This window comes from Diceros bicornis, chromosome 35 (assembly GCF_020826845.1).
Source record: "Diceros bicornis minor isolate mBicDic1 chromosome 35, mDicBic1.mat.cur, whole genome shotgun sequence".
Taxonomy (NCBI): Eukaryota; Metazoa; Chordata; class Mammalia; order Perissodactyla; family Rhinocerotidae; genus Diceros; species Diceros bicornis.
This window is the reverse complement of record NC_080774.1, coordinates 11,140,122-11,167,277: the sequence shown is the minus strand read 5'-3', so window position 1 is coordinate 11,167,277 and position 27,156 is coordinate 11,140,122. Positions and strand designations below refer to the sequence as shown.

The 27,156-nt window shown below is 60.0% G+C and overlaps 2 protein-coding genes across 2 annotated transcripts; one reads left to right on the top strand and one right to left on the bottom strand.

Annotated features, from left to right (window-relative positions):
- The first annotated feature begins 75 nt into the window (after positions 1 to 75).
- On the top strand, positions 76 to 19,731 carry DDX54 (DEAD-box helicase 54). The gene is made up of 20 exons (XM_058531467.1): positions 76 to 264; positions 2,895 to 3,024; positions 3,827 to 3,897; positions 4,458 to 4,646; positions 4,756 to 4,805; positions 5,903 to 5,944; positions 6,071 to 6,166; positions 6,854 to 6,975; positions 7,082 to 7,143; positions 7,223 to 7,354; positions 8,497 to 8,707; positions 10,621 to 10,755; positions 12,946 to 13,176; positions 13,283 to 13,356; positions 14,031 to 14,237; positions 15,370 to 15,518; positions 15,609 to 15,722; positions 16,429 to 16,533; positions 17,041 to 17,153; positions 19,117 to 19,731. The coding sequence occupies exons 1-20, from the start codon at positions 91 to 93 to the stop codon at positions 19,347 to 19,349; spliced, it is 2,640 nt and encodes an 879-aa protein (XP_058387450.1). The 5' UTR covers positions 76 to 90; the 3' UTR covers positions 19,350 to 19,731.
- On the bottom strand, positions 19,718 to 26,688 carry CFAP73 (cilia and flagella associated protein 73). Its single transcript, XM_058531483.1, has 8 exons — positions 26,546 to 26,688; positions 24,895 to 25,000; positions 24,006 to 24,110; positions 23,472 to 23,672; positions 22,710 to 22,931; positions 22,238 to 22,396; positions 20,590 to 20,668; positions 19,718 to 19,978 (listed from the first exon to the last, which is right to left on the bottom strand). The coding sequence occupies exons 1-7, from the start codon at positions 26,599 to 26,601 to the stop codon at positions 20,597 to 20,599; spliced, it is 921 nt and encodes a 306-aa protein (XP_058387466.1). The 5' UTR covers positions 26,602 to 26,688; the 3' UTR covers positions 19,718 to 19,978; positions 20,590 to 20,596.
- Positions 26,689 to 27,156: the final 468 nt, after the last annotated feature.

Genomic DNA, 27,156 nt, shown 5'->3' with positions numbered 1-27,156 from the left:
GCGGAGTGGGGGGCGCAGCCGGGGCGCGCGGACCCCCCGCGCCGTTGGTTCGCCCCGCAGGCTCCGCCCCCCACTCCGGCGCCGGCCCGCATGGCGGCCGGCACGCGCCCGGCGCCCGGACCTCGGTCCCGCGCGGCCATGGCCCAGCGGAGGAAGAAAAAGGGGCTCCGACGGCGCCGGGGCGCGGCCCCCCAGGCCCGCAGCAGCGACTCGGAGGACGGCGAGTTTGAGGTCCAGGAGGAGGACGACGCCCGGGCCCAGAAGGTGGGAGCGGGGCCGGGACGCCCGTTGGAGCCCGGGCCCGGCCGCGGGCGGGGGGAGGCGCCGGCCGGGGTCGCGGCAGGCCCGCCGGCCCGAGCACGTGTCTCGGGGCCCGCACACTCCTGGCGGCCGGGTCTCCGCTCTCCGGGGGCCCGGCCTGCGGCCCTTCCTGCCGGCGTGCGGTCGCGCGCCCCTCATTGGCTGCCTCCTGCCGGGGGGCGGGCCCTAGTGCCCATCCGTCCAATGAAAAGTGCGGGTGCCGCAGAGCGGACTTGGAGAGTTTGCGGCGTTCTTGGCAGGTTGGGTAAAGGGGAGGCCAGACCCGGTGGCTTGACACAGTGACGCCCCCAAACCTCTGGGAAAGTAACGATACGTAGATTAAGCTTGCGTTTGTTGACCGCTTCCTACGTGCCAGGCCCCGTGCTGAGAGCTTTACAAGCCTTGTCCTTTAATCCGCACACCAGCCCTGTGAGCCCAGTTCTGTCTTCTTCCTTCCCCAGAGGAGGAAACTGAGGCCCGCAGGGGCTCAGACACTTGACCAAGACCTCACAGCTTGTGAGTGGGAGAGGCAGGTTTCAAACTCCGTGCTCTTTCCTGCGCTATGCCTGTGCTCTGTCCGTTGCTGGGTGCCAGCTGTATGCAGATGACCAAAAGGGCGAAAGAGCCACTGTTCCCCACAGTCCTGCGCCCAGCGGTGCCTGGCACAGAGGAGGCCCCGGGTAAGCAGATGAAAGAGTGGGCGTTTATGTGAAGAGAGGGATCCATGCTCCTCCAAGGCAGGGGCCAGACGGGACCTTATTCTGCTGCCTGCCCGCCCTAACCGAGCCAGTGTCTGGCACACAGTGGGTGTTCTATAAATGTGGAGAAATTGCTAAAGGTAATGAACAGCACAGGAAGGCAAAGGTAGAAAGTACCAGAGAGGAGCCCGCCTGTGTGGCTCAGACCAGGGGCTTTGCCCTGGCGCAGCCCTGTGTTCAAATCTGCCCCAACCCTGTACTGGCTGTGGGATGTTGGAGAAGTTGCTTAACCTCTCTGTGCCACATCTGTAGAAGGCAGAAGTTTCCACATGTATAGAAGGCAGGTGATTATATGTGCCTCAAAGGCTGTTGAAAGGAATCAATAACAGTGTTCTTACGTTCTGCTCGTTCAGTAAATATGGCTGGGGCACCAACATGTTCCAGGCCCTTTGTTTTCATGTGTCTAGAGCAGAAGTTGGCGAACTTTTCCTGGAAAGAACCAGATGGTAAATATTAGGGTTTACAGAGGCCATATGAGGTCACACTGTCTCCTGTGTTTGATTTTTTACAATCTTTAAAATGCAAAAACCATTCTTAGCTCACGAGCTGTACTAGACAGGCTGCAGCCCTGATCTACACGGTTGTAGTGGACCACAGAGGGTCACAATGGAAAGGACATAGACTCTGAAGCCAGGGTTCAAGTCCCTGATCCCCGACTTGCTGGCTGTGTGCCTTTGGGCAGGTCACTGCTCCTCTCTGTGCTTTTCCTTCTCTGTAAAATGGACTAAATAATAGTACCTACTTCACAGGGTTGTCGTCAGGGTTAAGTGGGTTAATTTATATGAATGCTCAGAGCAGCGCTGGCTTATGGTAAGTATCATGAACGTTTTGTGCGTAATTGTGAATTAGTGCTCCGTAACTGTTATTTCTGAGAGGAAAGGGACAGCCCTGTAATCTGATAAGGCTCCCCAGGGGTGGTGCCTGGGTTGGAGTTGGCTGTGCTAGGACAGGTGGATCCTGGAATGGCAGAACAGAGGCCAGCCCGAGAGAGCTAGAGTTGGGGAGGGGCGATGGATCAGAAAGGGGATGGGGGGCAGGACAGCTTGGAAAAGTCTAGTCCCTCACACATAGTAGATGTTTAGATTGGCTCTCTGGAGTTTTTTTGTGTGTGTGAGGAAAATCAGCCCTGAGCTAACGTCCATGCTAATCCTCCTCTTTTTTGCTGAGGAAGGCCGGCTCTGAGCTAACATCTATTGCCAGTCCTCCTTTTTTTCCCTTTTTCTCCCCAAAGCCCCAGTAGATAGTTGTATGTCATAGCTGCGCATCGTTCTAGTTGCTGTATGTGGGACGCGGCCTCAGCATGGCCGGAGAAGCAGTGCATCAGTGCGCGCCTAGGATCTGAACCCCGGGCCGCCAGCAGCAGGGCGCGCGCACTTAACCGCTACGCCACGGGCCGGCCCGTGGAGTTTTTAATTTCGTGGCTGTGAGTGACAGGCCACGATGGTGGTGGTGATGATGATGGTGATGATGACACTGGGCCCCGGTCTCAGCTTTGCACTTAGCCATTTAGTCTTCACGACACCCCGTGAGGCATATGCTCCTGTCCTCCTCGTTTTCTACATGTGGAAACACAGGCTCAGGGAGACCGAGTCCCTTGCCTGAGGTCTCACAGCTGGTAAGTGACCCAGTGGAAGCCAGGCCGTCTACGCAGAGCCCACTCGCCGACCCTCTGCCCTGTCCTGGCCGAGTCAAAGGAGAGCCCTTTAGCAGAGAAGTCGTGTGATCTGGCAGGAGCGTCATTGGCTTGAATGGGGGCAGACCGGCAACAGGACAGCCCCCGTCTCCCCAGGGGTATGGTTGTGCTGCAGTGACGCTGTCTCTGTTCCTCCCTCCCAGCTGGGACCTGGCCGACCCCTGCCCACCTTCCCCACCTCGGAATGCAACTCCGACGTGGAGCCGGACACGCGGGAGATGGTGCGAGCCCAGAACAAGAAGAAGAAGAAGTCGGGAGGCTTCCAGTCCATGGGTGGGTGAGCCAGGCATCCCGGACTTAGGAGAGTAGCGACAGGGGCTCGTCGTGCCCTCTGCGCTCTGGGGCGGTGTCTGCTCTGGGCCAGGCACTGTGGTCGGTGCCGGGTTAGGCGGAGGCCCCAGACATTTTCTCCTTGCCCCTCCCCCTTGTCCCCATCATCCCGGAGGATTCTGAAGTGAATCCCAGACGTCCCCTCCTGTATCCCTGAACACGCCCCACGCACCTCCAAGAGATGCAGGCCCTGACTTCCCCTAAAACGAACACACAACGTCTCAGTACTCTCCGAGACCTGTCAGCATTCAGACCCTACTTGTCTCCTGGCCTTAAGGGCACGTTCAAACCAGAATCCATGTAAGATTCATACCCCACAGTCAGTAAAGTTATCTCTTTTTTTGTTTGTTTTTTGTGAGGAAGATCAGCCCTGAGCTAACATCTGCCAATCCTCCTCTTTTTGCTGAGGAAGACTGGCCCTGGGCTAACATCTGTGCCTATCTTCCTCCACTTTATATGGGACACCGCCACGGCATGGCCTGACAAGCAGCGTGTCAGTGCGCGCCCAGGATCCGAACCGGTGAACGCCGCGCTGCCGCAGAGGAGCGCGCGCACTTAACCGCTTGCGCCACTGGGCCGGCCCCCTAAATTTATCTCTTAAGTCTCAATCTACCAGTTTTGCTTTATCCTTTTTCTTTTTTTCTTGCTGTTTCCTTGTTGATGAAATAGTCGTCGTCCTGTGTAGTGTTCTGTGTGTGGTGGGGTGGGAGCCCCAGCGCCCTGGCCATTCCCGTGTCTTTTCCAGGCTTGAGCTACCCAGTGTTCAAGGGCATCATGAAGAAGGGCTACAAGGTGCCCACCCCCATCCAGAGGAAGGTACGGGGGTTGGGAGGAGGGGTGAGGGACTTGACCCTCCCGTCTGGCCTCTTGACAGCTGCCCCTTCTCCCGGCTCTCACTTCTGTCGCTGAAGCCCACACAGGTCGCCCATCTTACAGGAAGAGAAAGTGGGGCCCAGCAGAGTGGAGACTTGACCCTGGGCCTCTGCCATTTGGCCTCCCCAGGGCTGAACCCCTGCCCGGGCAGCTCACAGGCACCCTGTTATCCCTGGGGCTTTTGAGTGTTGTCCTCAGACATTTAGCCGAGAGGGAGCTGTTTCTCTGGGGTCCCGAGGAGAAGGGCTAGACAGGGAGGGAGAGTCTGGCTTAACCTGAAGGAGGATGTTCCAACAGTGGAAAGAGTTGGGAGTAGTGAGCTGCTCGTCCCTGGAGGTGTGCAAACCAGCTTTGGCAAGAACAGGATCAGAGCTGGGCGAGGGCCCTTTCCTATTTGCTGAAATCCCCTGGTTGGCCCGCTCCCCAGGGGCCTCCCTCTCTGGGTCTCGTGGTGCCTGGGTGCAGGAGCTGACCCCGCCCCTCCCCCACTGGTCTCTCTCCAGACCATCCCCGTGATCCTGGACGGCAAGGACGTGGTGGCCATGGCCCGGACGGGCAGTGGCAAGACGGCCTGCTTTCTCATCCCCATGTTTGAGCGGCTCAAGACCCGCAGTGCCCAGACTGGGGCCCGCGCCCTCGTCCTCTCGCCCACCCGAGAGCTGGCTCTGCAGACCATGAAGTTCACCAAGGAGGTGTGTGGGCTGGGCGTGGCTGGGCTGAGCTGGGAGCAGTCGGGAGGCCTGGGTGGGCTGAGTCATCTCCCCTCACCATCTGTCTCTCTCTCTGTCTCTCTCTCCACAGCTGGGCAAGTTCACGGGCCTCAAGACTGCCCTGATCCTGGGCGGAGACAAGTAAGACCCCTCACCCTGTGCACACAGGCATGCCCCGTGCCTCCAGGGTGTCAGATGGGCTGAGTCTGTGTTGCTTGTTAATAACAGCAACTTCTCTGCACATCCCAAAAAAACTAACGCGGGAGACAGGCGGTGCAACACCAAAGGAAACTTCCCGCTGCAGCTCTGCAGCTCCGGCAAGGGCTCTGAGGCTCCTGAGAGCCGGCAGTGCACAGGGTCGCCTAAATGCATAGCTTAGTTGTGTGTATTGTAACATGCCTAGCTGTGGGTCAGTTAAAAGTGGGAGGCACGAAATGGAGACGTGTTTGTAATAGCTCAGATTTGCAAATGCCTCTTTCCTGAGGGGCCTGTTCCATCCTTGCTCAGTGGCAGCACCACAGCTGCTTTGCAGAAGAGCAGACTGAGGCAGTGATGGGCCCAGAGCCACAGAGATTTCATAGTAGAGCTGAGATTGCAACCCGGTCTCCTGCCCGCCCCATCCCTGGCTCACCGTGTCTGCCTCACAGGGCAGCCCCTTCCTTATTCCTCTGTCGGGATGTCACTGTCACCAGTCGCTGTTGATTCTGAGAGAGGGTTTTCCTCTTCAGTGCTTTTTTGCTTATGTTATAATTTATTATCTCTAGGCTCATGATTGTCAGAAGTGCCTCCCTGGGCTAGGCTTGGCCCAGAATTCTGGCTCCTACAGGTGTCCCAAGGGTGTTTCAGAGGAGGCTGAAGTTAGGGATGTGTGCTCAGAAGGTTTAAGAACAAGGACATAGGGATCCAGGAAACTTGGATTCACAGTGGAGCTGGCAGTTCCAGGGTTAGCTGCTAGGTGGCGCTGTGGGTCAAGGCAGCTTTGTTGCTCTCTGGAGAGGGAGTGAGGAGGGTTCTGGGACTGAGCTCATCTCTTCGGGGACTTCTTCGTTGTATCCATCCTTTTGTACGTTTGAACTTATAGCTTGTCAGGGCAATGCCTTTGCCTAGTATCTCAGCAATAGCCTTTCCCCAGCTGCAAGCCTGGGGTCGGGGGTGGCAATCCCCTGGGCGTGTGGTTGTGGGAAGGGGGAGAGACTAAGGAGACCTGTCTATCAAGCTGACCTTCCCCTTCTCTCTAGAATGGAAGACCAGTTTGCAGCCCTGCATGAAAATCCCGACATGTGAGTCTCTGGATTGGGGGTGATGCTCTGGGGTCCATTCCCAGAGGGCCAGTGGCTGGGGAGTGAAAGGAGGGCTCTGCTGGTGGGCCTGGCCCTGCGTGACCTGGCCTGCACACCGTCTTCCAGAATCATCGCTACCCCTGGACGCCTGGTGCACGTGGCTGTGGAGATGAACCTGAGGCTGCAGAGCATGGAGTATGTGGTGTTCGATGAGGCCGACAGGTGAGGCGGCAGGGACAGCCCGTGCACCCATGTCCAGGTTGGCCAGGAGGAAGGGCTCTGCCAGGGGGACCCGTGTGGCCGGGATCGCAGCAGCGTTTCCCCAGACGTGGGCCACACACCACAGGCAGTGCCTGCCAGTCTCTGCCACTCCCTGGACCCACAGTTGTTATTTTGTATTACTTTGGGGAATATTGAAAAGAATAATAAAACAGCAAACCGTGATTTCAAAGAGAGAGAAAGTAGCACAGAGCTGAGAGCACAGACTGGACCCAGACTGGGTGGGATCCAATTCTGGCTCTGTGAACTCGGGCAAGTCTCCAGATTCTGTGGCCTTAACTATGAATGGGGATAAAATAGCACGCACCTGTGGGTGCCGTGGGGCCTAGGGGAGCTGATGTTCATAAAGCACCTAGAACTGGCCTGGCACGGAGTGAGGGCCGCTGCCGTTTATTTCAACATGATTTGCAGAAAACATAGCTGAGAACAGACCCGAGATCTCAAGGCCATTACTGCTGAGGGCAGGTTGTCACATAGAGGAGAGTGAGCCAAGGTGAAGAAACACGAGATGCAGGCGCCAGTCCGTGTGGCAGCCACGTGGTGGGGGCAGGGACGACTGAGCTTTGGAACTCTCTGGAATGGAAGCCCCTCTCCTGATGCCGTCCTGCCCTCTGCCCTCTGCCCTCCCAGGCTCTTTGAAATGGGGTTTGCAGAGCAGTTGCAGGAAATCATCGGCCGCCTCCCCGGGGGCCACCAGACGGTCCTGTTCTCCGCCACGCTGCCCAAACTGCTGGTGGAGTTCGCCCGGGCGGGTGAGTGACTGGGGCGTGGGGCTGGGACGTGGGTCGGGGCCTGGGGGTCTGGGGGGCGGCTTGTTTCTCAGTGACTCCCCCGAACCCTCCCCCATGCCCACTGCAGGCCTCACGGAGCCCGTGCTCATCCGCCTAGACGTGGACGCCAAACTCAACGAGCAGCTCAAGGTGAGGCTCTGCCCGCGCCCCCTCCCAGGCCAGCGGTCAGGGCCCCGAGAGCCAACCCGTGTGGCCCGTCTCCCCGCAGACCTCCTTCTTCCTGGCACGCGAGGACACCAAGGCCGCCGTGTTGCTCCACCTGCTGCGCAATGTGGTGCGGCCCCAGGACCAGACGGTGGTGTTCGTGGCCACGAAGCACCATGCCGAATACCTCAGCGAGGTGAGTGGGGCCCTGACGGGGCCGGGGTGGGGATGACACACCGGGACCGTCCCCACTGGGGACCAGCACCTCCGTCACGAGCTTGGAGCTGCACTTCCCTGTGTGGGCACCAGAGGGCAGCACCAGAGCAGGGCACGGGCCTGGCCAGGGCTCAGGCCTTTATCCTTTTAAACTTTTTATTATAAAAGATTTCAGACACGTACTGAAGTCAGACATAGCATAATGAGCTCCCGGGAGCTCAGTTATCAACTCACAGACGGTCGTGATTCATTTGCTCTCCCCCCTCCTCCATCCTGTCGTTTTTCTGTAGATTTCCAGTGTTCTGTGTATTTCTCTTTTTAAAGTTGAGGATGCCTGCGTGCTGTGCGCTGTGTGAAGTGCTCTTGTCTGACGTGCGCAGCCTGATTGGTTTTTCCATACGGGCACACCCGTGACCCTCAGCCAGGTCACAGTGTGGGGGAGCCTGGCGCCCTGAAGGCTGCAGGCCCCTTCCCAGTCAGGGCCGCCACCCGGGCCAGCCACACCTGGGCCTGTTGTCTGAGGACACAGTTGGCTGGGTTTCACTTGCTTGACACACATTTAACGGTGCTTCCTCCGTGCAGCTGTTGGGGTCACTGGTGAATAAAACCACAATGGTAATTTTTAAAGAGCAGTTAACACTTTCACGGTGCTGCCTACGTTCCAGACCCCGTTCTCAGCACCGTGGATGTGTTAACTCATTTAATCCTCATAACAGAGCTACAAAGCGGAAACTGTTATTCTCCCCATTCTACAGGTGAGGAAAGTGAAGGCACAGAGAGGTTAAGTAATTTGCTGAAGGTCACACAGCTTGTTAGTGACAGAGTCAGGATGAAGCTGTGACCTGGGGTGACACTTGCAACCTCCTTAAGGGAGACTTCTGTACATGTCGTTTCCTTTGATGCTCAAACAGCCCTGCAGAGAGGTGGCAGGTGATGAATACCCCATTAGTACTGATGAAGATACCAAACTGGGGTCACCCGGCAGAGCTGGGATTCAAACCAAGGACCCATGGTCTTATCACCACGTCATGGCAGCCCCTGCTGTGGCCCAGCCTCCTCTCCTCTCCTCTAGCGAGTCCCCTCCTCACCTCTCTCCCACCATCTCGTCTCCACCCTGAGCAGCTGCTGACGACGCAACGGGTGAGCTGCGCCCACATCTACAGCGCCCTGGACCAGACGGCGCGCAAGATCAACCTCGCCAGGTTCACACACGGCAAGTGCACCGCCCTCATCGTCACCGACCTGGCTGCCCGGGGCCTGGACATCCCGCTGCTGGACAACGTCGTCAACTACAGCTTCCCCGCCAAGGGCAAGCTCTTCCTGCACCGCGTGGGTGAGGAGCCCGAGGGGAGCGGACCGCGGGAGCGCCGTGTCCTGCTGGGAGTCGGGGGCGCAGGGCTCCACTCCTGCTGTTCCGGGGGGGGTACACAGAGGCCCAGGGAAGGGACCAGTCAGTCTGCGTCTGTGGGGGGCGCGGCCCGGGCATGACTGAGGGGCAGCCCCACCGCTCTGAGGAGGCGATTCTCCGGCTGTCTGGACTCCCCAGTCCTGGGCTTCTCTCTCTCTCTCCCATCGTGGTGCTTGATCATGTGGCTCCGCAGCGCCCCCGCCCCGCAGCCTTCTCCCTGAAACTGTCTTTTTAGCTCCTCCCCTGGGACCTTTCCAACCTTAAACAACACCCCATCCCTCTGCCTCCTGCTCCACGCAAGTGGGTCCCAGCAGCATCAGCTCCACTTTACAGATGAGGAAACTGAGGCACAGAGGTTAATGACTGGCCAGGTGTCATAGAGGCAGCAGAGTGGGGTGGCTGAGATCAGAACCCAGATAATCTCGTCTCAAGGCCCCCTCTGCACCACGGTCCTTCGCTGCTTCTGTGAGGACATGGCTGTCATTTGGTGTGTCCTTTGCCGCTGCCGCTACTTTCTTTTTTTAAATTGTGGTAAAATATACATAACATATAACTACCGTTTTAACCATTTTGGGGTGTAAGTTCAGTGGCATGAAGTTCATTCACCTTGTTGTGCAGCCGTCACCACCATCCATCTCCAGATATTTTACTCTTCGTCTTCCCGAACTGAAACTCTGCCCCCGTGAAACGCTAACTCCCCACGCCCCCGCCCCTGCAACCACCGTTCTACTGTCTTTGCCTTATTTTTTCTCACGAACGTGCGTATCACGTTTATAAATACAGGTAGATTAAATATGTGTGTGAGAGAGAAGGATCTAGCGAGCAGTTCCTCTGAGTTGTTCTGCATATGATTGGACATCGTTGAATAAGTCAATCCGGGCTGCCTGTGGTGGGCCAGGAGAGGGGTTCAAGCTGGTTCGACCTTCAGTTGGGGTGTGTGGAAGGCCTCCATCGGGGTCTCCAGCCATGGGTCTGGGGGCTTGTCCCCCTGTTGGTCGCCATGTGCTCTGCCCTGGTTTCCATTGCTCTGTGCGGAGCTGGCTCTGCACATTCCTTGAGGGGTCCCCGCACCCCCAAAGGGAATTTCTCATGCGCTCTGTGACCAACAGTGTAACTCAGAGCACCCCAAACGAATCTTCCAGTGTGCTGACACTTGGTTTCTGCAAGATGCAGGAACAAGCCAAAAGGTGACGTGCACGTGGATTTACTCCACACTGGACGCTCTTTCCTGAATCTCTGTCTTGCGTCAGTGTATAACATGCGTGTTTCATTCCCCATTTAACATCATTCTGTGATGGGCAGGCAAATTGTTTCTGGGCCATATTGTCTCTTACTAATCTCTGCTGTTGTAGCATGAAGGCAGCTAGAGACAATATGTAAATGAAGGAGCACTGTTCTGTGCCAATAAAACTTTATTTACACAGACAGACAGGGGGCCGGCTTTGGCCGCTGGTGTGGCCATCAGCTAGTTAACTTACCCAGTCTTCTGTCATTAAGTCTTTAAGTCATTCCTACCTTGCAGCTGTTCCAGGCAGTGCTGCTATAGACGTTCCTGTGGGCGAATCTTTGCATCCTTGGTTATTTCTTTGGGGAAAATCCCCCGAAGTGGGGATGCTGAAGACTTTTGATACTGATAACGAGCAGTGCCTTGTCTTTATTTCCGCCAACTTCCCAGAGCAGTGTTGGCTCACGCACTCTCGTGCAGGTAGCCCCAGCAACCATTAGTGTCCCTTCCCCTTTCGTAGCAGCTCAGTGAGGCCTGGGCCTGGGCCGGCGGGCCTCGTGCTGGGCTGTGGGGTCCTTTGCGTTTGCTCCACCCTGACCACCTCCTCCTGCAGGCCGTGTGGCCCGGGCTGGCCGAAGTGGCACGGCCTACTCCTTGGTGGCCCCAGACGAGGTCCCCTACCTGCTGGACCTGCACCTGTTCCTGGGCCGCGCCCTCACCCTTGCCCGCCCCCACGAGGAGTCCTCAGGTGAGTGGAGGCTGCAGCGGTGCTGGGGTCCCCGAGGAGTCATGGTGCTGGTGGAGGTGAAGCTGTCCTGGCTTTGGGAGAGGGTGGGGCTGGGTTTGACCCCAGGAGAAGGTCCCTGTATTTTAAACTCAGGATTTCACATGAAAATTCAGATTTCTGGTGTCTGTTGGAAAACGGTCAGATCTGGCCGTGCTGAGTCTGCCTTTTCCTGAGGCTACCACTGAGGCAGCACTAAGCAGGCAGGTGGCGCCCTCGATAAATGGGTCCCCCGGTTCGCTGCGGCTGCCACCTGCCTGCTCCTCACCCGTGCCGTCCGCCTGGCCCCTGCAAGCATCTGTTTGAGACCCTACATTTGACTGAGGTTTCAGGGAGCTCAGGATGGGGAGAGACTGCGGCTCACTCAGGCCACGCTCAGAGAATGTTCTTTTATCCTCTGTGGGGCGGGCAACAGCAATTGTGACACGCTCCATCTGTGGGCCTACTGTGCGCCAGGCCCTTAACACACATTGTCTCGTACGTCCGCCTGTGACCTGGGGAGGGTTGCTTTACAGATGAGGCCAGGCCACTCTGTCCCCAGTTATTTGTCACAGAGCAGTGAGGGCGGAGCCAAGATTCAGGTCTGGCCAGAGCCCCATGCCCAGATTGCTGAGGTGAGGGTGCCCCAGCCGGTAGTTAGCAGAGAGCACGGCCAGCCCAGCCGCTCAGAGTCCCGGGTCCCCACTGCCTCAGCCAGGCTGCGGCTCCGCGGTGCCGTCCCTGCCCGGGACACCTGTGCCTGGAGGCCGTTGGGAGCAGACTGCACAGAGCAGCCTGGGTCCCTGTGAGGGCACAGGGAGGGGCGGCGAGTGGGGAGGAGGGGAGCGTGGGGTCACCGGAGGTGGGGCTCCTCGCAGGGCGGGTTGGAAGAGGGTCCATGAAGAGAGCAAATGCGAAGGGCTTCCCTGGGGGCCTAGCAAAGAGTGTGGGCCGACGAGGAGGTGCTGGGGGAGCCCCGTCTGTGTGGCTGGCACTGTCCTGGGCCCAGGGGCAGAGTGGCAGGCGGGGAGCCATGTGTCCCGTGCTCAGGGCCAGGAGACAGCACACAGCCCCGCACACGTTCACTGAGCACCTACTGCGTCCCGTGTCCGTGCTTCGGAGCGTCAGGAGCTCTGCGGCTGAGCTGCTCGCCCGTTATACCGATGCAGACTCTGGAGCCCATTGGCAGACCTCCCGGCTGGAGACCATGCACTGGGGCTGGAGGGGCAGAGAGAGGGAAGGAGTGCCCACACAGCGTCCCCGCAGAAGCCCCCGGGAGCAGGTGTCTTTTAGGTGGACACGATCCTGCATTTGCCCCAAGCTAGCCACGCTGTCAGCCTGGCCAGGGCCGCCTCCATCCAGAGATGGTGGGTGGGCAGGCTCTCGACTCGGTGCCGGGGGTGAGTTCTGCCCCTTCCCCTGACTGTGGGCTCCTGGGGGAGTCGCTCAGCCGCTAGGAGCCTCAGTTCCCTCATCTCCAGAATGGCTGCTCGGTGCCTTCCTTGCAGCGTGGGCAGAATGTTGGTGATGAAGGTGTGTGATGGGGACACAGAATTTCTTCACACTCTCCCTTCTGCTCCTGTGGATTTTGCAAAATGAAAAGACGTAACAAGAAAAAAAGAACAGGCACAGTGCTTGGCACGTAGGAAGTCTCAATGTTGCCTTCTCCTGGTGTTACTGTTACTATTATTTAGTACTGTCGTTAACGTTGCTGTTATCATTACTGACTCTGATTGGTTTGAATCCTGGCTTTGCCCCTGACGCATTGGGCAACCCTGGGTAGGTAATTTAACCTCTTCTGAGCCTCAGTCTGCTCATCTGTAATGTGGATTGTTCTGGAGATTCAGTGGTCTGTGGAGAGCCAGAGGGTGACTGTCTTAGGCTCTGCGGGTCATAGAATCCAGGGCGGCTCCTCAGCCCTGCGCTTGTGGTGCAGAATTAGCCATAGACAGTACAGAAACGCGTAGATAGAGCTGTGTTCCGATAAAACCGTGTTTATGAAAACAGGCAGCGGCCCGCGGGCTGTAACCTGTGGCCCCACTCTGATGCATTCGGGTGTCTGGCTGGAGGAGCTGCCCGCTAGTGATGGTTTCCTTTGTGGGGATTATCTCGTGATTCAGGGCCAGAGGGGGCAGGTGGGCCTCTGACCGGGCTCTGTGTGGGGTGGGGTGGCAGGTGCAGTCGGCGCGGACGGTGTGCTGGGCCGGGTGCCGCAGAGCGTGCTGGACGATGAGGACTGCGGCCTGCGGAACGCCCTGGAGGCGTCGCTGGAGCTGCGGGGCCTGGGCCGCGTGGCCAACAACGCCCAGCAGCAGTACGTGCGCTCGCGGCCGGCGCCCTCGCCGGAGTCCATCAAGAGGGCCAAGGAGCTGGACCTCGCGGGGCTGGGCCTGCACCCCCTCTTCAGTGAGTCCCTGTGCGGGGCGGGGGGCGGGGGGCAGGGGGCGGGGGCGGGCCCTGCAGGACCAGCCCCCCGCCTCACGCCTCACGCCTCACGCCTCCTGCCCGCCAGGCTCGCGCTTGGAAGAGAAGGAGCTGCAGCGGCTGCGGCTGGTGGACGGCATCAAGAAGCACCGCTCGCGGGCGGTGAGTGAGGGCCGGGGGCCGGGCAGGCCGTGGCCTGCCGACTCTGATCCCGCTCCCGACCCCCAGCGGGACCGCAGCAGGGTTGTTCGTGGGCGCTTGCAGCTTCCTCATCTGCAGCTCTAGAGACGCCCTTGTCCTGGAACCATCCCTGCTGGTCCCCAGCAGGTCCCCCATGTGGCAGCCACTTCCCACACTCATGGACGGGTAGACTGAGGCTGACAGAGGGGAGCAACGTGCCCTAGGCCTGTTAGAGGCCTGCAGAGCTGGCTTTCGATAGCCTTTCATCTCCCGACTCCCACTGGGCGCCCCATCTTGTGCCCATGGGAAGTGTGCACAAAAGCAAGGAAAGATGTCCCCGGGAGCAAGCCAGCCAGCCAGCCAGTATCGGGGAGAAGGAGCTGGAGAGTGTCATGGTTAAGAGCACTGGTTTTGGAGCCAGGTGAACCTGGGTTGAAATCCCAGCTCTGGCTTGTCCCAGCTGTGTGACCTTGGGCAGGTTACTTGCCCTCTCTGGGCCTCCCTTTCTAACTGTGAATTGCAGATAACGGGGGGATCTGCCTCGTAGAGTTGCAAGGGCTTGGGAAGGAATGCCGTAGAGAGCGCGCCAAGCTGGCGAGGGTGGAGCTGGGGAGGAGGAGGCCGCTGGGTAAAGGACTGGTGTGTCCCCTCCGCAGACCATCTTTGAGATCAACGCCTCCAGCCGGGACCTGAGCAGCCAGGTGATGCGCGCCAAGCGGCAGAAGGACCGCAAGGCCATCGCCCGCTTCCAGCAGGGGCGGCAGGAGCGGCAGGAGGGCCCGGCTGGCCCAGCCCCGAGCTGTCCGGCGCCGCAGCGGGAGCAGCCTGAGGAGGAGCAGGAGGCGGCGGGGGAGAGCGTGGAGGTACAGGCCCGCGCTGGAGACCCTGGAGTCTGGGCCTGGGGTGCGGAAGGGGTGGGTCCAGTCCCAGCAGGCCGTGAGGCTGTGAGCAGTGGCTGGGCGGATGCGGTGACTCAGTCCACCTTGGACACTTGTGGACACCACATTTGTGGACTCAGAGCCCCAGCCTCCTGTCAGCAGAATGGGCTCACGGTGCTCGTCCACCAGCCCTCGCCTGAAACCCTGGGGCCGGGTGCGTTTAGGGAATCTGAATCTTTGGAGGGGTACACTGTGTGGGACGTGACACTCTCAGTGGGGTCTGGGGTGTCACCATCAGATGCATCAGAGGTTCCACAGTGAGACATGCTGGTCCCCACATGGAGGGGACACATGCAAACTAGATGGCCTCTTGTCGGCTCAGGTCAGCTTTTGCCAGCACGTGAGCTCAGGAAAGTTCATTTTAAGAACCTAGTGGACTAGGGCACTGCAGCCGAGTGACTGGTACCTGCTTCTGGGCCCGCTGGGCAGGTTCAGGACAGTGCGGGGAGGATTTCCATTGGGGGCCGTGTCATTGTCATCGTCGTCACCGTCAGCCTCAGCCTGAGGTCCGGGGCAGGCAGAAGGGGGCAGAGCAGGGACTCCTGGCGGCAGTGAGGGCACAACGCAGGCAACGTCACACACCGGGTCTTCGTGCTGGAAGGCAGGGCTGGGGACCACAGAGGTGCCCTGTCTACCTGGAGGGCGGGGTCCTTGGCCTGCTCGTCCACCACTACGTCCCTCTTATATTTAATTTGGACAGAGGGTTTGGTAGCCAAAAAATACAGTTGAAAACCCCTGGACTGGGCTCTGTTGTGTAGAGCAAGGCCAGGCCCGGAGAGGGACGGGGCCCTGCCTTGGTCACACAGCTTGGGGACGGAGCTGGGACTGGAATGCGGGTCTCGTCCTGGTCAGCACCCCAGGCCCCCCAGCCCCCTGGCCTGCCTCTGCCAGTGCTTGAGGCGGGTGTTGTGCTTCATGTGCAGATAAGGAGACAGAGGGTCTAAGTGGCAACACCAAGCTTTTAAAGTCCTGGAAACCCCTGGCCCTCAAGGGGTAGGTAGGGAGGCCGGGTGGGCTCCCAGGGGCTGCAGGGGTGACAGTGGCGTCGGTCTGCCAGGACGTCTTCACAGAGGTTGTGGGCCAGAAGCGGCAGCAGTCGGGTCCTGACTCCGACCGGGGGGCCAAGAGGCGGAGGGAGGAGGCCCGGCAGCGGGACCAGGAGTTTTACATCCCCTACCGGCCCAAGGACTTCGACAGCGAGCGGGGGTGAGTGGCCGGCTGGTCCTGGGGCGGGGCAGATGGGACATGATAGGCCCCCCATCAACCCTGCGCCATCTCCCCACCCTCCCTCTGCAGCCTGAGCGTCACTGGGGACCAGGGGGCCTTTGAGCAGCAGGTGGCTGGCGCTGTCCTGGACCTGATGGGGGACGAGGCCCAGAACCTGACCAGGGGCCGACAGCAGCTCAAGTGGTGAGTGAGTGAGTGCACGTGGCCCTTCTGTGCCACCCGTCTGCCACCAGGTCCCACACAACAGGCATGTAACCCTCTGCCCATCCTGACTCCTGTGTGATCCCCTAAAGCAGGAAATATGTCACCCCCACCCCTCGTTTGATCCTGCACAGTGTGGATATGACCCCCATCCTGTCCCCGTATGATCACACCCAGCAGGGACGGTGACCTCCTGTCTGATCTGTCCCCATGTGATCACACAGAGCCATGATGATGACCCTGTCCCCGTGTGATCACACCCAGCAGGGACAGTGACCCCCACTCCTGTCTCCTTGATTTGATCACAGACGACGGGAGTCTTGGCCCTGTCTGTCCTTTTTCCCAGCTTGTCTTTCTAGACAGAGCGCATGACCCCTTTCTCCCTCCTGGACTGTGGGTCACAGAGCCAGGAGGTGGCAGAGTGGGGATTGGGAGCCCTCCAGGGGGCCCCTGTCCCTGACCCAGGCTCCCCAGTCCCAGTGACCCCCACACTGCCTTTGAGACCTGGGCTGCCAGGAAAAGGTGAGGAGGGGCAGGGAACGCGCCTTTATTGGGCACCTGCTGCATGCCAGACATGGGCACGCAGCTTTCCTTGAATCCTCCAACAACCCCATGAGAGGGTCAGGGGGAAGTGGGCCACCCCAGGCCGCCTGGCTCCACGCAGCCCTCCCAGCTCCCTCTCCCGCAGGGACCGCAAGAAGAAGCGGTTTGTGGGACAATCAGGACAGGAGGACAAGAAGAAGATCAAGACTGAGAGTGGCCGCTACATCAGCAGCTCCTACAAGCGGGACCTGTATCCGGAGGGCGGGGCCCGGGGGCGGGGCCGAGCGCTTTCTACCAGCCGGTCTCCTATAGGTGGGGGCGAGAGAGGGCGGGGCTGAGCGGCCTGTAAGTGCATCTCCTGTGAATGGGCGGGGCCGGGGGCGGGGCTGAGTGCTCCCTACCTCTCCCCATCATAGGTGGGCGGGATCAAGGGGCGGGGCCGAGTGCCTCCTACCGCCACGCCTCTTACTGGGAGGAGCGGGGCCTAGCGCGCTCTACCGCCCGGCCTGCTATAGGTGGGGGCGAGGGGGCGGGGCTGAGTGCTCCCTACCTCTCCCCATGTCAGGGGGGCGGGATCAAGCGGCCGGGCCGAGTGCCTTCTACCACCACGCCTCTTACTGGGAGGGGCGGGGCCTAGCGCTCGCTACCGCCGCACCCCCAGAGGTGGGAACTGTATCTGCTGGGGCCCCTGTTTCCAGCCCCGAGGTGTCAAGGACTTCACGATGCCACAGGCAGTCTCCTTAACGCGGCTTCTCAGCTACCAGAAGTGGAAACAGAAACAGAAAATCGATGACCGTGATTCGGAGGAGGAAGGGGCGTCCTACCGGCGGGGCCCAGAGCAAAGAGGCGGGAAGTGGGGCCGAGGCCAAGGTAGGCTCACCTGCAAAACGCAGGTTGGCAAGTGGTCCCCTTGGGGACTTGGTCCTCTTTGATCTGGCCAGGGTCCCTCAGCCAGTGACAGGCTAAGGTGGGGTTTGAATTGGTTCAAGTGGCAGAGAGGCCATGAGGTGGTGACGCTCATGACCTCTGACATGCTCTGAAGGGAGGGGACTGGGGCCTGGCTCCTGCCCCAGTCCACCCCTAGCTTTGCGGATGAGCTTGCTGTCAGAGAGGCCCCCGCTTGGCACGTGGGGAGTAGCCAAATGTGATCTGGGGGCAGGAAGACTGCAGTGGCTCACTAGGGCAGTGACTGGCCTTGGGCCACCCAGCTGCCTGCCACTTCCCAGCCGGGGCCTCCCCTGGGGGGAGGGGAGCTTGGGACCGTGTCCCGGGGCTCTCTCGGGGGGGCCTTAGCGCCTGCTTGTCTCCCCCAACCTGCAGGGCTGGTCCCTGCCTCTTCCGTGTCCCTGTGAGTCTGCGTCCCTCGGCCTGGGCCCGTTCTCTGTCCCGGCTCCTGTGGCTCCTCTCCGCCTCGCTCGGGGCCTCCTTGTGCTCTCCACGTGTTCTGTCTCTGGCGGCGTTTCTCCTGCCCTGGTTGTAGCTCCTGCTTCTCTTCCTCTGGCTCTCTTGCTTTCTGCCTTTGATGTTCTCTGACGCTTCCTCTCTCTCTCTCATTCTCTGGGTCTCTCTGTCTCCGGCTCTCTGTTTCTTTTCCCTCTCTAACTCTGTGTCCATGTCCCTCTCTCTCTCTTTCCCCATTCTCTCTTATCTCTGTCTTTCTGTCTCTCTGTCTCTTTATCTGTCTCCCTCACTGTCTCTGTTCCTCTCTCTCCACACGTACACACGCACACACATACACACACACACACACACACACACACGCACGCAATCTCCCAGTCTCTGTCTCTCACTGTCTTTCTGTGTCTCCCTGTCCCCGTTGCTCTCTGTCTCTGTGGATGTGTCCCTGCCTCCCCCGGGCCCTCTCCCTGCTCCCTCCTCTGCTCCTGGTTTTCCCTTGGGGGGAGCAGGCTGCTGCTGTGGACAGCTGGTTCTGGGGAGGCGAGGGCAGCCTGGGGCTGCGGGAAAAGCAGCTGTTCTCCCCTGGGTGCTTTGTCCTCATTGGAGGTGATGCCCCGGCCCCGGTGGAGACATCTGGGGCCGCCTTAATGATCATCTGTCTGGAAGCCCCGCAGAGGTCACTGTTGTGGGTGGGGAGGAGCCGGGCGGGGGGAGGGAGCCGGAGGAGGAGGACGAGGACCCAGGGCTTAGTGGGGAGCCAGGGAGGCGGGGGTAAGTGCCCTCCCAGAGACCCGGGAGAGCAGGCTGGGGCGGGGCCGCTGACCTGGGCCTCTGCCGCTTTGCTGTGTGACCTTGGATAAGTCCCTTTCCTCTCTGGCCTCCTCTCATTTCTCTCCTGCTGAAGGAAGGTTAAGCTGCAGCCTTTTTTCATCTCACAAGCCTAGAGCAGCAGTCCCTGGAGACAGGGGCTAGAGTCTGTCTCGGTCACTGCTGGGTCCCAGTGCCCGGCATAGGGGCGGTGCTCCATGAACCTCTGTGGAGTGATTTATAATCTAACAGTTACACTCGGGAGGCCATTACTTGGGGCTAGGCCTCGTTTTGAGCACTGTACACCTATTAACTCATTTACTCCTCGTTAGGACACATGAGGTAGGTGCTATTATTTGTGATAGGGAAACTGAGGCACAGAGAAGTTAAGTGATTTGCCCAAGGTACAAGAGGTCACAGCTGGGATTTGAACCCCGGCAGTTCTGGCTTGAGGTTCCCTGCTGTTGACCACAATAGACTACTGAAGCTTTATTCAGCACCTACTGTGCGCCAGACGCTGGGGCCACCGCAGGGAACACAGAATGGGTGTGGGGGCGGGGAGCAGTCTGGAGACTGCCAGGAGAAGAGACACTGGGAGTCTGAGCTCCCTGGACCCCTGTCCCGGCAGGTGCATCCCGGCCCCGCACCCCAGGGGCCCCCGCAGGCCGCATGCGCTCCGAGCTCAAGACCAAGCAACAGATCCTGAAGCAGCGGCGCCGAGCCCAGAAGCTGCGCTTCCTGCAGCGCGGGGGCCTCAAGCAGCTCTCCGCCCGCAACCGGCGCCGCGCCCAGGAGCTGCAGCAGGGCGCCTTCGGCCGGGGCGCGCGCTCCAAGAAGGGCAAGATGAGGAAGAAGATGTGAGGACGGTGACCCAGCCCCGCGGCTCCTTGCTTGGCCCAAGTGTGGACATCGGCACGTGTCCCCTGCGTGCCACTGCGTGCTGGCCTGTGCCAGGTGCCGGGGAGCTCCCTGCAGGAGCCGTCATCCGTGAAAAGGAGTGCGGACGGCCACAGAGGGACAGCAGCTGCCTCTGTCCAGGACAGAGACATTTGAGCAGGGTCTTGAGGGGTGTGTAGGAGTTCGCCAGCAAGGCCAGACAGGCCAAGACCTGAGTTGGCAACTTGGCTGCTGCTGCTTTCATGTGTTCTGGGTTCAGGGGTCATGGCCACATGGGTCTGAACCCCAAGTGCCTAAGGCCCAGTGGTATATTTTTAATGTAATAAACCTTTACTGAGCACCTCTAGTGGATCCAGAGTGCAGTCTCCTCAAGGAGTCAGACGGGACAGACCCAGGTACTAAGATCCCAGCGGGTGTGGCGGAGGAGCTGAGAGCACTTGGGCAAGTCCCATGGGATCCCAGCTGGGGTCCCGATTCTACCGACGAGGAGGACGAGGCTCAGAGGACGAGTCAGTCGCTTGAGGTGGGAGAGCCCCAAAGCCGGCAGGCGGTCTCCCTTCCTCCTGCCAGGACGGGCTGCAGCTGGGAGTGGACTGTGGGCGGGAGAGGGGATGCGGGGTCTGGGGTCAGAGGGCACAGCTGCTCCCCTTTGGCTGTGAAGGGGTTAACACTGCCTCCACCACACACCCCGAGGTCAGAACCTGCCTGGCTCTCTGTCCTGCCTCAGCCCCTGTTTGGGGTCCTGGGAAGGTCAACAGTGGCCTCCAGCAGCTGGATTCTCAGGCCTGGCCATCCCCCAGCACGTCCACAGTGGACGAGCCTTTGTGGGCAGGCGCCCCGCGGACGGGTTTCTGCCATGTGACCTTCTTGCTGCTCCTGTTTATTTTACTTTACTTACCAAACACTCATCTAGAATTTACCGGGTGCCAGACCCTGTTCCAAGCGCCTGACAAACATCAGCTTGGTTACTGCCCCCACCGCCCTGGGAGGGAGGACCTGGTCCTGGGCCACGTGGGGGATGCAGAGTTGGCACCCCCACGTAGCCCACGTTTCCTGAGCGCTTGCTGTGCGTCCCTCGTGGCCGCCCCCCAGCAGTCTGAGCTGGCACAGCCCTCCCATCTCTCAGGGGAGAGCCCCTCAGCCTGCACCGGGCAGGCAATGTGGCGCCTCCTCTCCCCCAAGGGGCCCCTCCCCCACTGCTCACCTCGTCACTAGGAGGCTGCAGGCTCCGTCTGATGGAGGCTGGCCAGCATGGAGGAGAGGTCCAGGATGAACAGCTTCACCTAGGGTCCCCAACGTGGCCAGAGTCACATCCCAGCCCCCATCTGTCCAGCCCCCCCCCAATACTTGGGAGGCTGCAAGGCCGGGGTGGGGGCTGGAGACCCCTATCAGAAGACAGGAATGACGGTTCCCGGGGCAGTGGGCTTCCCTAAAGTGTTCTGGGTTCTAAAAGCCTCTGTCTGAGCCTCTCGAACCATTCGGTACAGACACCCTCACGGTTTCCTAGCTGCCTGTCACTGTTAGAATGAAATGAGTGTTTTCAGTTATGTCGGTTCTTTTTTTTTTTTAATTGGATCAGTCACATTCATTGGTGTATGATCTACTCTCATCTTCACGAGTGGGCCTCCGTTACTTTGTTTTAATAACTTATTTCTTGATATGAACTTAACGAACACCCATGGATCCTCTGCCAAGAACTAGGTAGGACTTGATGGTCACCTCATCCCTGGGCTCTCCCTTCCCATCAGTTGCTGAAATAAACATCTGAGAAGGAAACTGTCCACCAAAAATGGCAAACAATAACGTTACCCTTGTCATAAGTAGGGGCTAACTGGAAAAATCATCCAGTGAAAAAGGCACTGTGTTACTGAATTCTGGCCAGTGGCCGTGGCCTACTGGGGCAAGTCCCTGGCTGGAACTAGGAAGCATTAGGGGGTTATAGGCGTGGTCCCTCATGAGCCTCTCTCCTTGGTAGAATCAGAGGGCCTGTTGAAAAGGGGCTGGCCTTTGCCTGTTCCTTCATATCGAGCAGAGTCTCTGTGTACCTCAGGGGACGCGGGCCACGCCGGGGAGAATGGTGGTGTACACCAATCACCAGCTCGGGATGTGACACAGCGGAGAGGGGTGCTCCAGGGACCCAGGGCCTGGTGTTTGGTTGGAATCCTGGCGGTTGGGCACAGGGCAGGAGTGGGATGGGGGTGGGGGGAAGGTGGGGTGCCTCCCTTTGTGTTTGCTCCCCTTCTCAGAGGGGCCAGGCTTTGGGTCCCCACTGGAAACAACAGAAGTGCCAAATCAGAACCCTCCTCCCTGCGCTGTAAACCCATGTCACCTGTTCTACAACCTTGCAAACCCGGATGGATAGGAAATCCGGCGTACCTGGTCCACAGTGACATTGGTGGCGCCATTGTGCAGAAAGAAAGACCACCGCTCCACCCCGCCCTCACCCTCCCTAGGGAAGCCGAGGCCTGTCCATTTGGGGAGCCAGAGGCTCAGGAATTAATTAAAGTGAGTCTCAACCTCCTGGGTGCTGTTTGATCCTGGGAGAAAAGGGCTCTTGGCATAAACATCCGTGTTGGTCAGTATACACCCTGGCCCTCTTGCACAAGTCGGAGCGCCGAGACCCAGAGAGGGCTAGGACTGCCTTCTGGCCACAGCAGATGACCATCAGAGCCAAGGCCAACCCAGGACGCCCAGGCAGGGGCCCTGCGCGGCCGGCGAGCCCACGTCTGTGGCGCTAGGACAGGGGCTCTGATCACAGGGGTCATGCTTAACCCAGAGCAGGAGGGACTCCAGGCACCATGATGTTTCCAGAGGTTTGGGGCCTGGAGGTGACACAGAGAGGAGGCCCTCACCTGCTCCAGCTGCCCCTCCGTGTCCTCGACGTCCAGGGCGGGTGGCTGCCTCTGATGCTGGCACACCAGCTGGAACAGGTTGAGCGCTGACATCCGAATGCGTCCCAGGAGCAGGGTCTTCTCCGCGGCCGTGTTCTGGATCTGAACCCACTTGGATTCCTGAAGAACACCCCGCCCCCTCCCCGATCCAGGTGTGAGCCGGCCGGAGGAGGCCTGGGGCCTCATTCCCACCCACTTCCCGCCAGTCGGACGCCTCAGGCCCTCTCCGGGACAGGAGTACAGGAACGGGTTGTCAGCGTCTGCAGGACGGGCCTCCTGTGCCCAGAAGCGCGTTCTGACTCCTGAAAGCTCCCCATTAGTGCAGCTGCCCCTCAGGGGTAAGGATTGCCCATCTGTTCTTATCAGCCTCGGCGCCCCTCCCCGGGGTGGGAGGCTGGGAAGCCGGGCGCCCCCTCCCCGCCGCGGGCCGTACCCAGTGCAGCGTGCGCTCCCGCGCCGCCTCCAGGCGCTCCAGCAGCTGCGCTCGGAGCTGGCCCTGCCGGAGCAGCTCGTCCTGCCGGGCGTCCCGCAGCCGCTGCAGCCGCGCGCGCGCCTCCTCCAGCTCGGCGAGCCGCCGGCGCGCCGTGAGCCTCAGCGCCTCCCGCATGTCGGCCAGGCCGCTGAAGCGCGCCACCAGCTCGGGGACCTCCTGGAACTGGGGTGGGGTCGGGAGGGGGACTCACCCAGGCCTGCGGCCTCCTGCCCTCCCCACGCCGCCTGGCCCGCCCACGCCCCCTGGTGCCCCCGCAGTTAGCCCACCTGTGAAATGGGGCATCACACAGCCCCTGCCCCACACGTGGGGGTTACTCCCGGCTCTCCCCACCTCCATCATCAAGCCTAGATCAGCTTCCCTGCCTGAGATTAATATTAATTCATTGTTTTATTCAACTAATATTTATTGAGTGCCTGGATCTCCCGCTGCCGCTTCCAGACTGTGTCCTTGAGTAAGAACTAACTTTCCGAGCCTCAGTTTCCCCATCTGTAAGATAGGGTTGACAATAACAGGGCCCATTTCACTGGGCCGTGGGGAGAATTCAAGAACAAAGCGTGCCCCTGGCATACCGTTAGTGCTCCGTAAGTGATGACTCCCGGCACACAGTCAGCGTTCTAGTAGTGCACTCTTCCCAAGCAGCCCCGAGGCCACCCAGCGCTGCGCGGCGCCGCTGAGCCCCAGCACCTCCTGCAGGGCGCTCACCTCGGGCAGCTGCTCCAGCACGTGCCCCAGCAGGCGCGCGCAGGGCTCCAGGCGCTCCCGCCGGCGCTGCAGCCGCGCGCGCTCCCGCTGCAGCTCTTGCAGCTGGATCCGCAGCCGCAGCGCCTCGGCCTCCTGGCGGCCCGCGCGGTGCCGCTCCTCTGCCGCCCCCCGCAGCGCGCGGCTGCGCCGGGCCTCGGAGTCCTGCGGCGCGGACGCGGAGAGGAGGCGACCGCCCTCAGGACTCGGGAGCCTGCGGGGCTCGCCGTCCACCCCGCCCCAACACTCGCACGCCAGCCGTGGGTAGCAAACAGGTGGCCCGCGGGCCGCATTCAGCCAGAATCTCTGATTTTGAGCCCTCACTCCTCCCCCACGCTTTTTAAAAACTCGAGTGCTTCGGGCAGTGCGTGTGCATTTCCCACCACTCCCTTTTCTATTAATAAGCCCACTTTCTAAATTCGCGTGACCTGTCTGGCCCCTACAGGATTGCGAGTCTCCGGCGCTCGTGGCCTGCCTCCCCCGGCAGTCTCCACTCACCTGCAAAAACTTGTCAAAGCGGACAAAGGACCCTTTCAGCTCCCGCTGCTTCTGTTCCAGCTGTTCCCAGCGCTGTTTCAGGGCTGCCATCGTGGTCTGGAACACCTGGGGGGGGGGAGGTGGGAGTCTGTGTGTGTTTGGGGTTCAAGTCATCCAGAGTTTTCAGGTTCACACTTAAGCTCTCTCGTCTCCTGTCCCTATCCCATTACTGCAGCCCTGCTCAAATCCACCCATGGCTCCCACCCGCCCCATGGTGAAGCCCCAGTGCCCTCCTACCGCCCCTGCATGCCGGCGTCCCTGCCCTTCCTTCGGGCCTCATCTTGCCCTCTCTCCTCTGACGCTGTCTTCCAGCCGCTTGACCACTTTTGTTTTTTCCTTGCCTTCCAGTCTTTGCATGTGCCGTTCCCTCTGCCTGTTTCTCCCTCCTCACCCCGTCCTCCTCTGCTGGATAAATCCACTAGCCCTTCAGCAATCCCTAAGACATCGCTTCCTCCAGGAAGCCCTCCTTGACCACCCTCATGTGGAGATAGGGGCTTCCTCTGGGCTTCCACAGTCCCTTCTCGGTGCTTCCCCCCTCAGAGCCATCACTTGTCTCTGGACACTTGTCTTTCTCCTTCTCTAGACTGTGAGCCCATGAGGGCAGCGACCGTGGTGAGACTTCTAGATTCCGACGCAGTGCCCTTCACGTAGCAGGTGCTCCGTGCACATTTATTTGCACCAACAGCTGATCTCATTTGACAGACGAGGAGACCCAGGCTCAGACCGGTGAAATGACGCGTCTCAGCCCTTGTCGCTAATAAGTTGGCTCCATCACTTCCCATTCCCCTGCTCACCACCGTTTTCTTTTGTCTGGGGTCCCCAAAGTCTCAGAGACTGCGGGGGGGCTCACCTCCTTCTGGGCCCGCAGGTCCTGGTCCGCATCTGCCAGCTCCTGCCTCTTCTCCAGGAGACGCAGCACCGGCGGGAATTGGTCTGCATTCTGCTGGGGGATCTTCCTGGAGGGGCTCAAGGAGGAGGTGGGGGTGAAGGAGGTGAGAGTCAGGGCCCCAGATGTCCCCACTAGTGCCTGAAATGCCCCCGTTAGCCACCCACTGGCTGTTGAATTCTTCATTCATGCAACACACTGTGCTGAGCACCTACTCTGTGCCAGGCGCCGTTCTAGGCCCTGGGGGTGCAGCTGAGGACAAGACACACAAACCCCCCGGCCCCCAGGAGCCGGCGTTCTGCTGGGGGCCACAGAACATAAGGCTAACAATAATAATAAACAATGCTAGGATGTGGTAGGTGCTGAGATGAAAAATCAAGCAGACTGAAGGGAGTCTCTCAGTAGGGATGTGGAAAAGTCACTCTTCCTCTCAGTAGGGAGGTGACACTGGAACAGAGACCCTGAGGGGAAGAGGGAGTGAGCCATGTGGATATCCGCGGGGAACTCCAGGCCAAGGGAATAGCCAATGCCAAGGCCCCAAGGGAAGGATCTTGGTGTGTAAGGAGCTGTGAGGAGGCCACTGTGGCTGGAGGGGAGAGAGGAGGAGGGAGAGATGGGGATTGAGATCCGAGTTGTGAGGGTCAGACTGCGGTGGGCGGTGGGGAGGGAGGACGTGGCCTTGACTCTGAGTGTGGTGGGAGCCATGGGAGGGTTTTGAGCAGAGGAGGGGTCCCCCTGGCTGCTGTGGGAGCAGGGACAGCAGGAGGGGCCGGGCAGCTGCAGGAGGCCAGTGGCGGGGTGACGGGATAGTGCAGAGACGGTGTGGTCCTGATCAGGGTGGCTGCAGTGGAGAGGTGAGGAGGGGCGGTCTGGGCACAATTTGAGAGCAGTGATGGAGTGATGAGGGGATGAGAAAAGGTGAACCTAGGAGCTGGAAGGGTGTTGCTGATGGAAGGCTGAGGGCGGGGCAGGGGAGATCAGCATCTTGCTGCGGTTAGATTGAGACTGAGAGGCCCGTTGGACCTCTGAGGGGGGCGTCCGGGAGGAGGCAGGGATCTGGAGTCGGGCTCTCGGGGGAGAGGAGGGGCTGGTACTGCCCCACAGGGTCGGCTGTGTGGGGAGCAGAAGGGATGCACTGACGGCCCATTCACCAAGGCTTTCCCAGCTCTGGTCCAGGGGAACCTTCCCATTTTACAGAGTCTGAGACTGAGGTTGGGACCCTCGGTCACACTGCTAAACGCAGAGCAGGCAAGGGACAAGCTTCCTCTCCTCTTCCTTTAAAATGCAGAGTGTGCAGGGAGAGGGGGGCCAGTGGTCACAGAATCATTTCTTCCCACCTTGGTTCAAATGATTTCGTCTCAGCTGGATGGGGTAGGGGTCAGGAACAGATTAGAGACCTGGGCTATTGACCCGGCTCTACTCTCACTAGCCCTGAGACCTTGGGGCAATCACCATTTCTTTCTGAGCCCCGGTTTCTTCCTCTGGGACGTGGGGACAATAATCTCCCACCACGAACTGCCAGAGGAAGCCGGGCCCCGGGGGAGGGAGAAGCGCTGGGCCGTCCCACCCGCTCCGGCCCTCCTTCCAGCCCTCGCTGCCACTCGGCGCCACTCACGTCGGCAGTTTCTCTTGCAAGGCCGGTCGGAAATATTCCTCCCAGGGCACTGCCATTCTCCCGGCTTGCTTTCCGGGGCTGGAGTCTGCACCAGCCTCGGAGGCCCTGGGGGTTTCTGATGGAGGGTGGTGCGGCAGTGTGCTCCTGCTCCCAGGAGGCGGCCGCCGAGCAGGCCTTGGTTGCCCGGGCAACCAACCACACAACATTCCATTGCCTGCCTGTGGCCAGGGGAATGCACCCTGGGAGGAGAGGGAGGGGGCTGCCGGGAGCGGTTCAGCCCCTCCTCCTCCTGGAGAGGGCTCTAACTCCCCATCTCAACTGGGGTGCAGCGCAGAGGACGGGGTCCCTCAGCCGAGAATTTACCCCTCTTGGTGCCCCATGTCTGGTCAAGCCTCTTCCTGGCTGGGTGGGGTGGGGCCTCACCAATGTGGCTGTATGCTTGTTTGATCTCTCAAAAGAAAATGATGGAGCAACCACAGTTTGCGGAGTCCTGGGCGGGGTCGTTCACTCCCCAGCAACGCGCTGAGGGTCCACTACGTTCCAGCCCTTTGAGGGGCCACTCCCTTTGCTGGGGATGGCTGTGTCTCATGGAGCCCCCAGCCTGGTTGGGG